General features: G+C 41.8%; 1 protein-coding gene across 1 annotated transcript; it reads right to left on the reverse strand.

Annotated features, from left to right (window-relative positions):
- Positions 1-6,828: 6,828 nt before the first annotated feature.
- On the reverse strand, positions 6,829-13,670 carry NME5 (NME/NM23 family member 5). The gene is made up of 6 exons (XM_009875295.1): positions 13,542-13,670; positions 12,094-12,299; positions 11,621-11,721; positions 10,530-10,648; positions 7,423-7,505; positions 6,829-6,862 (listed from the first exon to the last, which is right to left on the reverse strand). The coding sequence occupies exons 1-6, from the start codon at positions 13,668-13,670 to the stop codon at positions 6,829-6,831; spliced, it is 672 nt and encodes a 223-aa protein (XP_009873597.1).
- Positions 13,671-14,536: the final 866 nt, after the last annotated feature.

Genomic DNA, 14,536 nt, shown 5'->3' on the forward strand with positions numbered 1-14,536 from the left:
GGGGGGGAAGGAAATTTCCACTTTTTTGTATTTAACTAAAGAATTCCCATTTTTGCCAAAAGCAAACAGAAAAGGGCATGCCTCGACATGTTGCCCTTGTGCTATATGCCAGCGTAAAAGGAAAACTTTAAGACTACTTTTGTTTTTTTCCCCTCAAAGTTTAAAAAATCCCATCATCAATATGTCACCTCTGGATCAGTGTGCAAATCCTGCAACCTCTGTGAGCAGAAAATTTAATTACACATGTGTGCACGTAAAAGACATTTTCTGGAAAACCCACCTGGCCCCAGGTACTGCTGTTTCACACACAAATTGTGACTTCAGAGAATTCTTCTGTGTTTAAACTTTCCCAACGGTAAGGAAGAAAACCTTTAGCAGAACTGCAAATTAATACTAAGTGACAATGAAACAACTGGTTTTCATTGGAACTTGATAGTTAAATAGAGATCAAATTTCTTGTAAGTACAAGGGAGTGAAAATCAAAAGCTGCCAGTTTATACTATCGGGACATTACGTTCTTAGGTTGTACTCAAATTGACATAACAGCATTCACCTCAGTAGAATTACACCAGATTATAGTAGCTAAGGACGTTGCCCAACATCATCTTCCGCAGTAGATCTACAAAAGCACACATAAAGCTGTTAATTTCATTTTAAAATGTACTTTACCTTACCTCTTTACCCTCATGTCAGCTGGCGAACGTCACACCAACTACTTGTATGCAGAAAAAAAAGCAGAGGGGAAAAGAAAACCAAACAGCTGGAAAATGTAGTTGCCCATCAGTCTTTGCTCTCTGCGGCCAGGTCAGCCCTGGCTGCCCCCAGCTGTGACAGCCACTGAGCTGAGCAGAGCTCTGTAAGAATATCCGCAAGGTGGACGCACAGGGAAACACTTTGTTTCAGTGTTGTAGGAACAGAAGAAGACACAGAGAGGTGAAGCCGAGTTTGCAGAGAAGAGGAACTCGCCTGTCCTCGTTTGGTATTTTCTCTGCCTGCTCCTTCTCACAGCTCTACAAGATGGTGTAAGTGAACACATCTTGGATCACTGCCTGCTGGAGACAGCAACAGAGAACAGGAGAAAAACATCAGAGATGCTGCTAGAGCAGAGAAACACGGATGCTCCTGATCACAGCCTCAGCTGTATCTCCAGAGCTGAATTACTCCAGCCTCAGCACCACACTCCAAACCTGCAACTTCAATACAGACACGACGTCAGAATTACACTGGCTCTGCTCATTTACACTTCCACGGACGAAGCATGACTCCTCACTCTCCGTTACATCCCGTCAGCCTCCCTCTGACACAGCTGTGTTACAGAAAAGTTTTCCTGTGAATATTTTCAGTTGAAATGTTATTTTGGCTTCAGTTTATTCCCACTAAATGGAATTTATATGTAATTGTTACCACAATACCTTAGCAAGAGATATGCTAAAATATCACCTTGCCCTTTGCTGTAAGACATTCTTGTAAGATGTCAGATTCTTTAAGGTTATTCTGCAATATATATTATTTTTTTAAAATAAGCCCTGGCTGGATGGAAAGAAAACTGGCCACTAATTTCTGACCATGGATTTAAGAAGACCAGAAGTCGTTAACAGACTGTCACAGGCTTTACTACAGCGGTAGCCACTTTCTTCATTAAAACATCATACCACACGGAGAAATTCTCTGCACGTCTTCGGGTAGCAGTCACTGCCTCCACAGAAACATTTTAAAACGTGAAATGCCAAATGATCCGAGCACCGAACAAATGTCAAGCTTTGCGAAGGCAGGTGGTAAATTCCCCATTCCTACGTACAGGCAGGTACTTAAACGTGCAGATCCCAGCAGTGCACACGCGGTAACCACCTGCTCTGCAATTACCTGCACTTCTACTCCAAAGTCTAATGCAGGCGATGGGTGCACGAGCACTAACGATCCAAGAAATGGACTGTCCAGCCTAGCAGTCCACGAGGTATTGGGGGATCACATCAACGTCTGCCCACGTTCAGACAGGAAAAGTAAGACATTAGGCACATAGACGGCTGGTGGACAAGCCAGAATTAAGAGTCCAGGAGCCTTGACTTGTGTTCTGTTCCAGAAAAGCCAGTGAAGAGATTTCCTCCACGGTAACTCAGAGGACATTAGGCTGGGCTACAGATCCAGTCTGGAGTGTCAAATCTCCCTAACTCCAAGCAGGCGTTCTTTTACTGAGAGAGAAATTGATATACTGCTCAGCTGATATGACAGGAAGCAGGAACTAAAGAGAGAGGGGTAAAAAAAAACTGCTGCTCCGAAGGATGACCCGAGAGAGTCATTTCACTTGTCCCTGGCCTTGACACTTGTGCCATTTGTGTACTGCTGACTCCTTTGTGCAGCATTGCCTCGGCTACTGAGGAGGGGTGCCATAAGGTTTCATTATTAAAACCGGTTATGGATGACTTAAAATTGTTTATTCCAGGAATCCCATGTGGTCTTAAAAAGGAATAGTTTGCAGAGATAATGAGCAACTGGCAAAGATATACCATGGCTGCTTTGTAGTGTGGTGACGTTCTTCGCCATGGGTAATGACGAATTAATAGTGATTATGACACTAAGATGGAGAATGCCTCAACACTCAGTCAGCGCTCAGGTGAGGCAATGTTTTACTGTGGTCCGTTAGAACAAAAGCAATAAAAGGCTTAAGAGCCATCACAGCTCCTAACTACGTGAAGCTAATAATCAGTATGATAAACTATCATTTACATGAATAGGAGATTGAACGGACATTTCATTTCCTATGCCTTTGTTGCTTCCATTCAATTGCATTGATGGTGCTCTTCAGGGAAGCCAGCGTGGTGCCTGTTTACAAGAGAACTTTGCAAAACAAAGACAGTCACGGTCAAAACTTTGCTGGTCAATTCAAAATATTTCCATGGAAGACCTCTGAAGAAAAAAAGTATTCTGAAATAGCTTCATGAGATAGTTTGGTTGGAAGTGGTAAGCAGCAGGGAATGATCCTGTGGCTATCTAGATATGTGGCGGCCACAGAAGAAAGCATCTGTTTTCAAACTTTCCTCACCCAGGCAAAAATACCGTCGCACAGCTCCCTTAGCAAAACAGCAAACAACAAAGTGTTCTGCGTGCAGAGAACAGCATTGTCCAAGTCTTGCTCCAGAGGAATATGGCACAAAGTCTTTGCTTTCAATAGGACTGGAGAAGGTGCCACACCAGCATCTGACAATGCGTATCAGATGCATGTACAACACACCATCTGAGCAGCTCCCAGAAATTATCCCATTTTCCTTCTTTCTTTTAACGAAGAGAATGGAATTGCTCTCAAAGCAAACTGAAAGCACACTCGGAGCCACTGTTTTTAAGAAGCCCTCGCTATGCCATAACTTTTCACGGTTCAGTTGCTAAATTACATATTATAAAAATAAGTAAGTGCAATTGAGAGACTGCGTTAATCTCAGAAGTTTAAACATCACCCTGTAATGACTGCTTTATATTGGCCCATAGTAAAATGCTTTATGGGGCATGCAGGAGATTTATCCACACGCGTACGTTAAATACTCCTGGGAATTTTCTCACATAGAGAGACGAGGCCTGACACAAAACTAAATACGTACAAAACATTGCCGTCATTCACACTGCAACAGGAATGCCACCCAGTAAGAAAAAAACACTTTACAACACCTAAAAGAGATAAGAGCCGATAGCCAGCAGAGCAATAAGATGTTGCTTTTGGAAGTGCAGAATTTCCTAACCTGACAATCAGTGCAGATTCTGGAAATGTAACAAAAAAACAACCGTTCCCTTGCAAGGAAATGAGAGCTTAGTGGTTGACTATAAATAGATCATAAAGAGTGGTTTGCAGAGTAGTCTGCTACAGCAAAGAGTATTTAGAGCCAAATTAGGTTCTTGCACATAAAAACTCCCTGGAACTCCGGGTGAGTTCATATGCGATTCCTCACCCCGGCAGTCTGGGGCTGACACAACAGCACCCAACTACCTTTTCCAGTTCTCTAGTACTAGAGAAGATCCATCCAGACTGACTTAGAGACCCCAAGTGAGAAGACTTTTAAATAAAATACCATATGTGCAGCTTCTTTACCATCATATTTACTACTGTCTGTTTGTTGTTTGGGTTTTTTTAATAAACATGCTTCAGAATAGTACCGCAGCTGAGCAAGAATGAGTCAGCCAGGTGTTCTCAGGGGAAAAACCTTAATGCCAAACAAGACAGACGTAAGCAGCCCCAGCAAGGCACTACACGAAGTACTTTGTGTGAAAGCACCACCTCCCTCAGCTGTAAAACACCCAAAAGCAGTAAACTGAATTCTTAATCCTTCAGTGTTATCATTATTAGAGTATCATTCACCCACTTGTCTGCAGGCTGCCTTCTCCCACCAACTGCTTCGTCTTCCAACAATGCCTCATTTCTGGCTCAGAAGACCAACAATAGGCCCTCCCCTGAGCTTATGGCAGCAGCTCCACCAGCCCTTCGCAGGAGGCAGCATAACAATAATTTGACAGGCGTCCTCCCAAGGAGGCTCGGCGCATCAGTCACGCTGCTGACACACTCCACACCCAGAGGAGCTCATCCAGGCTCCAGAGGATTTCTGGGTACAGACAGCCACTCCTGACTGACCATCCAAAAGACGGCAGGTTTTTCTGTTCCACTAACAGCAAAACAAGAAATCGTGTATTTCCTGTGATGGTCCCTGCGACACTGCTGCGCTCGTTGAAGAAAAGTCTGCTTGAGTCCAGCAAAGCGCCAGGTAATCGTCGGTGTAAGAGGACTTAAGTGCTGCTTCTCGTCCAAGAACAAATCTACTGACTGGCATCTAAAATGCAGCAGCACTGCAAAACCAACTGCAAATTGCTTTTTTACGCTGGGCAAACGGCCTCTCTTTTCAACAAAATAAAAATAATGACTCTTCAATTTTTTTTAAAGGGGAAACTGAAAACCCACAGTATTTTCACCACAATATTTTCCTAGCATGAACTGTTGTCGGCCAGTGCCAAAATCAACCAACACTTACTGTCCAGAATAACATGAATTATCTTGATCTGATTGCTCTGATTTAACAAATTAAAATTAAACTAAGACCTTTGTGTCTTTAAATAGAATCTGTCGTTCTAATACAGAACTGAAAAAAGTAAGAGTTTGAGTCACTCCTTCCCTTCATATAGTGCCATGAGACAAACGTCCATCAGTCCATCACCAATGCACCAATTCTGCTTAGACAACTATTGTTTAAAAGACAGTCGAGATTACTAGCTTGAAGAATCTAATTTTCTCTTCTTATCCTACATGACAAAGACAAGGGTTTGCAAATCTCCATGTAACACTTTTTTTTTCTTAAAGTTGCAGCACGGAAGTCCTAACTAAGCCCTGAACAGCGACTCATTTCTAAGGCTCAGCATGCTGGAACGCTCCAACTTAGGTAGGCAACGGGGAACCGGCTCTGATTGAGGTTTCTGCCATCTCTAAAGTATGTTCAAGATTCCTGGCAGTTTAACTGCTCTGAAAGATAATAAATCCCTTAAGAGACAGAAAAGCTGAACAATCATATACTTCAGACCAGCTCAATCTGCATAGTTCCAGCAATAACTCCCAGTGCAGCTGACAGCAAGCACACGACAAGCAAAGCTCCAAAAGAAAGTCTGCTGAAAAAAAATGAATTATGGGCAACAGACTGAACTGCTGGTTTTCTGGACATAGCTCTATTCCAGCAGTAAAACTACAATCAGCTCCCTCAAAGTTAAAAACACTCAACAGGCAAGGTAATTATTTTGATCTGATAGAGGGAGAGGATAGCTCACTTGTTCCCACTGACAGCTCACGTTGCTGATATTAAACACTAATACATCCTCCAGTTCATCCATTTTTTTTCAAAGTGGTATTTTCTGTGATGTGGATTGACAACAGTGGCCAAATCTATAGCGCCCTTGGCCAAATAAAAACCTGAAGTCCAAAAAGAAATGTAAGCAGTGTGTCCTCCAACAGCCTCTCTCGTGGTGTCACAGCTCCCCCAGGGGACCAGACTAGCTGTCCCCTTCATGGTCTCAGGTCTGACCTTCTGCCCCACCCTACTAATGCAAGATCCTCAAGAACTCAGCTGGGAGATGCGCTGGATCGATGCCCGTCCTCAGGGCACAGATACAGCGAGTCAGGATGGCACCCAAGGGATGAAGGTGTCATCACCCTTTCCAGCTTTCCCTTAGAAAAAGAGAGGCAAACACCTGCCAGCAATTGGAGGTGTCAGCTCTGATCCTAGAGAATAAATCCAAGATAGACACACACTTGAATAACTGAAACTGTATATCCCATGGGTTATAAAGGTAACATTTGCAACATCAGCTGCTTTTGCCTTTTCTCCTGGTAAGGGCCCCCACACTCGATAGGGAAGTTACGACCTTCTGTAGGTACAGTGTAACACAGGTCTGTCGCAAAAGCAAAACTGAGAACTCCAGCAGTAACATAAAGGAGATATTTATGGTCAAGTAGTATCACATCAAAATAAGTAAGCAAATGCCACAGTAACTAACAAAATATAGGAGAATGTCACATGAATTCACCCAATTTTAGTTTCTGGCATGTTCAAAACAGAATTTTTTTGGTTTGGCTGACAGGAAACCACAAAACATAACCATCCCACAACTGGAGCAATCAGACACGTATGGGGACAATAATTACAGGCAAAATAAACTAGCTGTAAATGGATCTGTTTACCGTATTCCTAACAACCTCACGTATTTTTTTTGTTCATATTTGAGGGTTTGGGCACTTTTTTTTCCTCTTATCCTACAAGTCCCAAGATTTTTAGGCCTCAGTACTATAAGAACCAGTTTTCTAAACGCTTATTCTCTGAGCCGGCGATTGTGGTTTATTCCACTGAGAAGATAAACAATTAGCTTAAACAAAGTTTAACGTTACAGACAAATGACCTATGTTTCTGGTAATTACTCAAGTTGGGGGAGCAAGTTTTTTCATGAAACAAATTATGAAATTGCTTGTTTGTTTAGTATTAGTCAAGCATACGAATACTTCAGAGCTGTGAAAATGACATTGTTTTCTCCAGGCCAGTCAGTGAAAGCATAAGACACAAAGCTTGAAGTTAACACACAAGTACAGGTCTTTGAAGAAAATTAGTCACACCTGATGGGAATTTTGTCTCTTTCTAATCACCTAACACCATGAATTTACCATGTAATTATACATTCACTTCGCCAATAGAAAAGCTACTCTTACATCCTGGTTAAGGCAAAGTTTATTTATCCCATGGAGATGCAGGTAGTTAAGACACCGCCACCAAAATCCGGCTGAGCCAACCCAATACAGACACGAACGTTTACTTCAGGTAATATTGATTACATAGCCAAGGGACAACACTGAAAATAATAATATGCCTCTGTAAGCTGGAATGCTTGAGATGGTTTCCACTGAGCTCTCACCCCTCATGCTCTTCTTGCACGATCTGATGTTGCAGCCGAGGTTTATTAGGATTGTGTTCAATCAGCCAGTCAGCAAGCCAAGTCTGTGGAATAACAAAAAATCCAAACGCTTTCAGTATTCCATTGAGTTTTTGTTTGTTTATCAGCTCTTTCTCCTATTAAAGGTATGGGACAATATTAAAAGCATTATTCTAAGACTCTGACACAGGCACTCTCCTACTGTGCTGTGAAACCAAGAGCTTTCAGAAAAAACCAGGCATACAAATAACCTGTTTCTTCAGAATGTTCTTTGAAATCTTCACAGCCTACATTGCTTTTGAAAAATTCACACTGACCTTTAGAAGACTACTTTTCCTGGCAATGTCTTTGTGTATGTAAAAGAACATTTGAGCCATACTTCAAATAATCCAGTCAACTCTGTTTTGGGATGAGGCTGTACAATACACAGGAAATCACTTAATGAAATATTACTCCCGTCAACACTTACAGATACTTTATCTACTTAATTATTCATTAAAAGTACCAGTTTTCTACACTGAAACCACCTCACAGTATGCCTAAAGCTTAAAACCAAAACATGGTTATTTTTTAAAATTAATCTTCTAAGTTTTCCAGCACATTGTACTTGAATAAGAATGTGGGAGGTTGGAATGTCCCGAGTCCTAACTTCATCTGCCAACATCTTGGCCTGGCTTTAGGCAAATTAACCCTTTGCCTCGATTTCTCCACTTGTAAAAAGTTCTTAACAGGTCCTTATTTACTTCACAAGGCTGTTGATGATTAGTTGCTGGAATGCTAAGTACAACAAACCTCCTATCATACTGTGAAGTGAAAGAACTGACAGAATAGGAGCCCAGTAAGGTAAGTGATACTCTCCTTTTATTACCAGGTACAAAAAGATTATTTTGCAAAGAAAGAGACAACAAACAGCACTAGGGCAATCCTCACAGATCAGTCAGCAATAGCAAAACAACAAGAACTCAAAACAAAAATGGAAAATAAACAAACAAATCGCCAAACACAAAAGCCCTTAAAAAGACTACTTGGGAAAAATAAATTTTTTAATCATTTGAGCCTGATTAAATTTTTCCTGTGTTACTTAGGGAGCTGGCTGAGACAACCTCTGGGCTGCCAGCAAGTACGTCTGAGTGGACAGATAGGTTCTGAGGCCATCTTCAAAAGGGAAAAAAAAGGAACAGATAAATCACCCCAAGTCCAGCCTTTCAGTTTCTGGACAGATACTAGAAGAAAAACAACATTCCATTAATCTCCCTGTAAGTCACCTAGCAGATAAACTGAAAAGCAACATCAAGTCACCATTCTTCCGTTACAAGGTCACAGACATTATAGACAGAGAAGAAGAAACAAATACCATGTTTTCATTTTAGTAAAGCTACTGGCATTGCCTCATACAGCTTTACAGTTTTCTTACAAGCAAGACAGGAAACCGTAACGAATAAGTTACTGTTAGTTACCACATAAATGGCTAGAAAATTGTGCTCATAATGCAGAGATTAATTGGAAACAAAACCAAACAACAAGTTAAGAGAAATGTGACTTATAAGGTAAGAGGAAAAAAAATCAGTTTTTAATACTGCAAAGAGATGACTGAAAGGAAAAAACATTTTAATGCTCTTCAAATATGCAAGAGGTTGCTGCAAAAAAAACAACAGGGAGATATTACATTGTCTCAAATGTCCTCTGGGGATAGTAAAAGGAAGGGAAAAAAAAAAGTAAAGGGATAAAAATTGCAGCACAGGAGATTTAGGATAACTTTTAGTGAAAGCTTTTCAACTAAGTATAATTAAGCATTGAGATAGATTGCCTAGGGAGACTGTAGCTTCTCCACCATTGGGAATGCTAAAGAACAGGCCAGATAGACATTCGTTAGGAACGGTGAGACACAACTGGTCTGGCCTTTGGGCAAAGGGATGCATGAAACGACTTCTTCATCTCCATTTTTCTGGATTTCTATGGTAACAGTACCAGACATACAGAAAAGTGAACAAGTTATAAAGCTGGAACAATCACAGCAAATTTAATCCGACCTCATGTATACCACATAGTTCATAGAAACACAATTGAATTATTTTTAGGCTTTTTTTTTCTCAAATGTATCTGTATCTTTTAGAAAAATGCAATGTTGATTAGAAGCCTGATAATGATGTAGAATCCACAACTGCCAGCAAGTTGTCACACTTGATTAATGATCTGCTTTCTTAAGGAAGCGCTAGTGTGAACGACTTGAACTTTAAAAATACAGAAAACATTTACCATATTTTTCCAGATGAAAGCAAGCTTATTTTGTTTAGAGACTGAAAAAAAAGCCACCCCACCAACAGAAAACGAACAGGAAATTAACTCTAGTCTTTCCTCAAATAACTGTAATTTGAATGACATTCATGATGAGAAGTAGTAATATGTGAGGAGGGCAAGATACATCAGCCTGATAACAAGAAAGGGGTCACAAGAAAACAGAAGAATTTTCTGTAGGTCATTTGGACTATTCAAGACAGGATTCACTCAGAAGAATCATAAATCATTTTCCTGATGAACTGTGGAATAACCCAAATAACTGCTAATCGATGCTGTATAGTCAAAATAAGAGGTTATCCTAAAGAAAGATTGATAGTATAACTTTAAATAAGCAGTGACAAAATATAGACAGCCGTGCTACAAACCCTAAGTACTCAGCTGTGTAACTACTACAGTGTGATTAGCATCTAATCTCACAGAATCACAGAATATTAGTACCTACTGTATGAGAGCTATTTCATCTCAAACTCACCTCAGAAACAGAAATAAAGCAAGAACTTATACCTGACATGGTATGATAACAGCCATTTACCTTGAGAGCCATCTGTAACAACTACAGACCCACTGTCATTTCACCAAGGCTGATTTCATCTAGTCCTGGCCCTCATTTCATCTGCTAACAAACCAATCAGCTCCTTGAAAGGCAAATGTTACCTGACTAGCTCATTAGCAGGCAGCTAAACCAGCACAGCTCTTTAACAAAAGCCGCTTTCCTGCACACAGGGACTTTGCAAACCCAAGGTAAAATGTATCACACAGCACACGAGGCAATGCCGATATACCAAACGTACCATGGGATCCGCCGGCTTCTCTTTACACAGCGCAGTGAGCCCAGCGAGTAACGTTGGCTTCACATGAAGGTTCAGGTAATCCCGAGCTCTTTGTCCAGTCGGAATTGGCTCCAAGATCACTGTAAAGAGTAACCACAGGTGTCAGAAAGCAGGTTGCGAGTGATTTAAAAAAGCATTCTTTCAAAAGTTGTTTATATATAGGTTGTTTTCTTTCCGTTATAAGTTAATAATACATAGTGGTTTTTATAGCTTCTCCCACAACAAACTACAAAGAAATCACCTGAAACCCCTTTACAACTACCTTACTAATTACAGCCAACTATGAAAGGGGAGGAAATCAGCTCATCTGGGGAAAACCCATATCCTTGAAGATGCAATGAGGGCAGGAGAGAAATAATATATCCTACGCTTACTACTTCCTTCTTGCAGGGTGAAGCTGGTTTCTGAAATCTTCCCTTGATGTCTTGCTTTGTTGTTAGGGTGAGGAGAAGAGACGTGGTTTGCAATAGGTAAGGTTTGTAGGGAAGTGCAATATTTTTAGTAACCCAACTGATACTGTTGACCAAAAAAGGACAAGGTTTTCCAGCAGATTCCCTTGCACCTTTCGGTCAAAGAGCAAAGCTGTTACACTACAAGCAACAAGATCCTCTCTGGCCCATTTCTCTGGCACTTAACTTTGGAATTGCACTACCATGTGAGCATCCCACGCCTCTCCAACAGGAATTACTCAGCCTGAGCCCAAGAAGACAGTCAGTCTTCTCAAGCCAACAGGAGTCCCCGACGCTGACAGTGCCAGGAAGACATGCTGGAGCATAATAGTTTCCCATTTCCTCTCATTTACCAGCTTTGTCTGCTCCAATTCCAAGACCACAGAGTTTGAAAAGCAGAGGGAACCCCTGTAACTATAATAGCTCTTCAAATACATTTTGGTATGCCTTTCCTAGGAGAAAATATCAGCTTGCACATACAACAGACTCATACTGTCATAAAGCAAACAAACCCAACATATAAATTCATATAAATTGTTATCTGGGGTCTGGACAGAGGCAAGTAGTAACAGGGTATCCTCCCAAAGATTGGCACCATTTTACCTTCTGGAAACAAGAATCGAATTTCTCTTTCCGCTGAGGAAATGCTGAGACTGCCATGAAGCGCGTTCCTCAGCTCATCAGTCCCATAGATTGCTCTCAAGCTAAAACCAAAAGAAAAAAAAGGCCTGGTGGGCACTCGCAAATCCCTTTCAAGTATGTACACTCTGAGAGCGTGCAAAAACAATATATATGGATTAATTAATATGGCATTGGCTAGATTTCTTTTTCCAGAAAAAAACACGTAGCTACCTAAAACATCTGCTCACGCCCTCAGCATTCTCCACAAAACAGGTGAACTTTACATACTAAAACCACAAAGGTGAAAAGCTGTATTACACCAAATTGAAGGGGCAAGAGGCCACTTCAAATCTGTGTCACTTGTAAAAGAAAAAAAATAAGAGAGAGAAATTCAAGTCTCTAGTAAGAGAAAGACAAATTCCTACTGACTTAACCAAGGCCAGTCAGTGAGTTACCTGTGAGGGTGTGTTCTCCGAGCACTTAAGGTGTTTGATGGCCCAAGCAATTCCTTCCAGTACGAGACAGCGCAATGCCTGGCAAGAACCATAGCAACCAGAGGTCCTGAACTCATGTAGGCTGTTAATTTAGGAAAAAACACTTTTCCATATTGGTCCGCATAAAAATTGCTGCATTGCTCTGGGCTTAACTGGAGCTTCCGTTTCTATAAGGTGTAAAAGGAAAACAGAATGAAAATAAGGTTGCCAAATTAAGACAGCTCGCTACCTCAGGTAGGCACAGTCCTCTGCTGCAGTCCTATCCTCAGGTGCAGGAGAAGAGAGTCACGTCCCAGCCTAATCCGATTCGCCCAGATCGGATCTTCTTTGAGATACAGACTAACAAAAGAGTTTTCAACTTAATCAAGCAGACAAACAAGCTATTTGATAAAGATGCAATTTTAGCCTGCACAGACTGCAGCATTTTATAACTGCTGGATGACTTCAAGTATTGCCAGGGCACAGCACGGAAAAAGCAAAGAGCATTACAAGGGCAGGATTTAATTACCCAGCTGCTCCAGCATAACGTTCTACTTTAAAACAATCTTCTCTTCAGCCCACACCGTTAATTATGCAATTGTTCTATTTTTCATTCAGCACTAGTGCTTTACGACTCTCACAACAGCCACCTAGCCTGCAGGTAGTCAGGACTAGGACAAATTTCGGCGGTTATCAGAAGGCATAGGGCAGTCACAAAGAAATAAGTAATTTTTTTTTTTAAGTGCATTCTTTGAACTCGAATTTAGGCAACGCAGAGCGCCACAAATTCGGATTCCTAGGAACTTGGGCACCAAAAGTCACTGGAGACATCAAAAAGACGCTAGAGACGTAGTTTTAAAAAACAAAAAACCGACCCGGCTAAACCGTAAAATGATGTCTAGAAGCCCAGTCGGCGCTCGCTCAGTGCCACAGGAGGAGGAGGAGGAGGAGGAGGAGGAGGCGGCGGCCAGGCGCGAGGACCCAGCGCCCCCCAGCGGCCGCGCCCTTCCCTGAGCGGACGCGAATCAGGTCCGTTTACATTAAAAACAGGGGAATCAAAAATAAAAGTCATTATTTCAGCTGGCCAACTGTCTAATTCAATTAATTCCCTCAGTCTCCACTCGGCAAATGCACGTTGTACGACAGCTCACGATGCCACAGCGCTTCAGAGGCTCCACATACCTGCGACACGTTTGAGTTTATTAACAAAGTCTGTTTTCCTGGGGTCAGCAAAACAGTCGGTCTGTTCCGTTCCATCTCATACACCAAAAAAATGTATCTTTACAGAATATGACATCAGTAGTTGATGACATTTAAAAAAAATAAATGGATTTTTGGACACAGTTACTGGCTCGACTGCTCGAAGTTAAGATAAATATTGTTCTCACTTATAAACTGCAGTTATGTTCTCTGGTAGCACAGCTTGTTACCTGAACAATGAGGAATCCTGATCGGAGAATGAGATCCTCTATTTCCTCTTCTTTATCAACAACATCTGGTTTGATGAGAGCCAGAGTCCTTTCCACAAAAATCTGAGGTTTGGGCATCAACACTTGCATCTCGGCTTCCAAATCAGAATTCATGTTCTCCTTCGGTACTGCAACAACACCAATTGATAACATCTGGAGTTCCCTACTACTAAACAGTCACCTGTGGTGACATTTACCATGTATTCTGGGAAAGGAGAGAGTCACCCTCATTTCACAAAATCCATGTAGGTCTTTTTTCTGAACTAGTTAGTGCTCTATAGTTCATGTACACATTCTGCAGAAAATAAGCTAATTGTAAAACGTAAACTACTCCTTATATTTCACTAACGAACTCAGGAAATATGTGAGAAAAAGAGAAGCGTTATCATTCACTCTGCTCCCTGTCCTCCCACAGCCACCCTCCATCCACCAACCCCGTGTTCCACCAAACGAAAAAATCTGTATTCTCACGCACAAAGATTGTGGCGTGGGGCTTACTCCTTGGATCTACTCCACCTGTAAGCCTTGGGGCATTTTTCAATTGTTACCCAACTCTTTTATTTACGGACTCAAGACAAAGTGCTAGTTTCCTAACTGAGCAGACTAGGCTATTAGCAAGCTATTAGGATTACAAAATTGTTCTGTGACTAGAGGAACTAAACCAGATGGGTTTCCTCCAGACCTGGGACCGTCTTTTTGCCCCTCTGCCTCCACCTTCCCGGCCCCGGGCCTCTCCCACCGGACAAGGCACAGGTACAGAGCTGCCCGGCTAGCTCGCTGCTGCAAAAATCAGATATAATTGCTCAGTTATATCTCTCTTCTCAGTCAGGATGATCTTTTCCGGGCCTACACCTTTGGGCCTCCTCTTTCAGATTTGGTTGGAGAGGCGGTGGCCTCCGTCAGGGTGGAAAGAGAGCTGAAAACACACACCGGAGCGCAGGGCTGCCTCGGAACCG

This window comes from Apaloderma vittatum, unplaced genomic scaffold (assembly GCF_000703405.1).
Source record: "Apaloderma vittatum isolate BGI_N311 unplaced genomic scaffold, ASM70340v1 scaffold27358, whole genome shotgun sequence".
Taxonomy (NCBI): domain Eukaryota; kingdom Metazoa; phylum Chordata; class Aves; order Trogoniformes; family Trogonidae; genus Apaloderma; species Apaloderma vittatum.

What these genes read in the sequence shown, in the direction of transcription:
- NME5 (XM_009875295.1), bottom strand. Translation starts at nt 13,670, where the DNA reads ATGCAAGTGTTGATGCCCAAACCTCAGATTTTTGTGGAAAGGACTCTG. An exon ending in CAGGATTCCTCATTGTTCAG is followed by an intron (nt 12,300 to 13,541) that starts GTAACAAGCTGT and finishes TACACCTTATAG; the next exon opens with AAACGGAAGCTCCAGTTAAG. An exon ending in TCGATTCTTGTTTCCAGAAG is followed by an intron (nt 10,649 to 11,620) that starts GTAAAATGGTGC and finishes TACTCTTTACAG; the next exon opens with TGATCTTGGAGCCAATTCCG.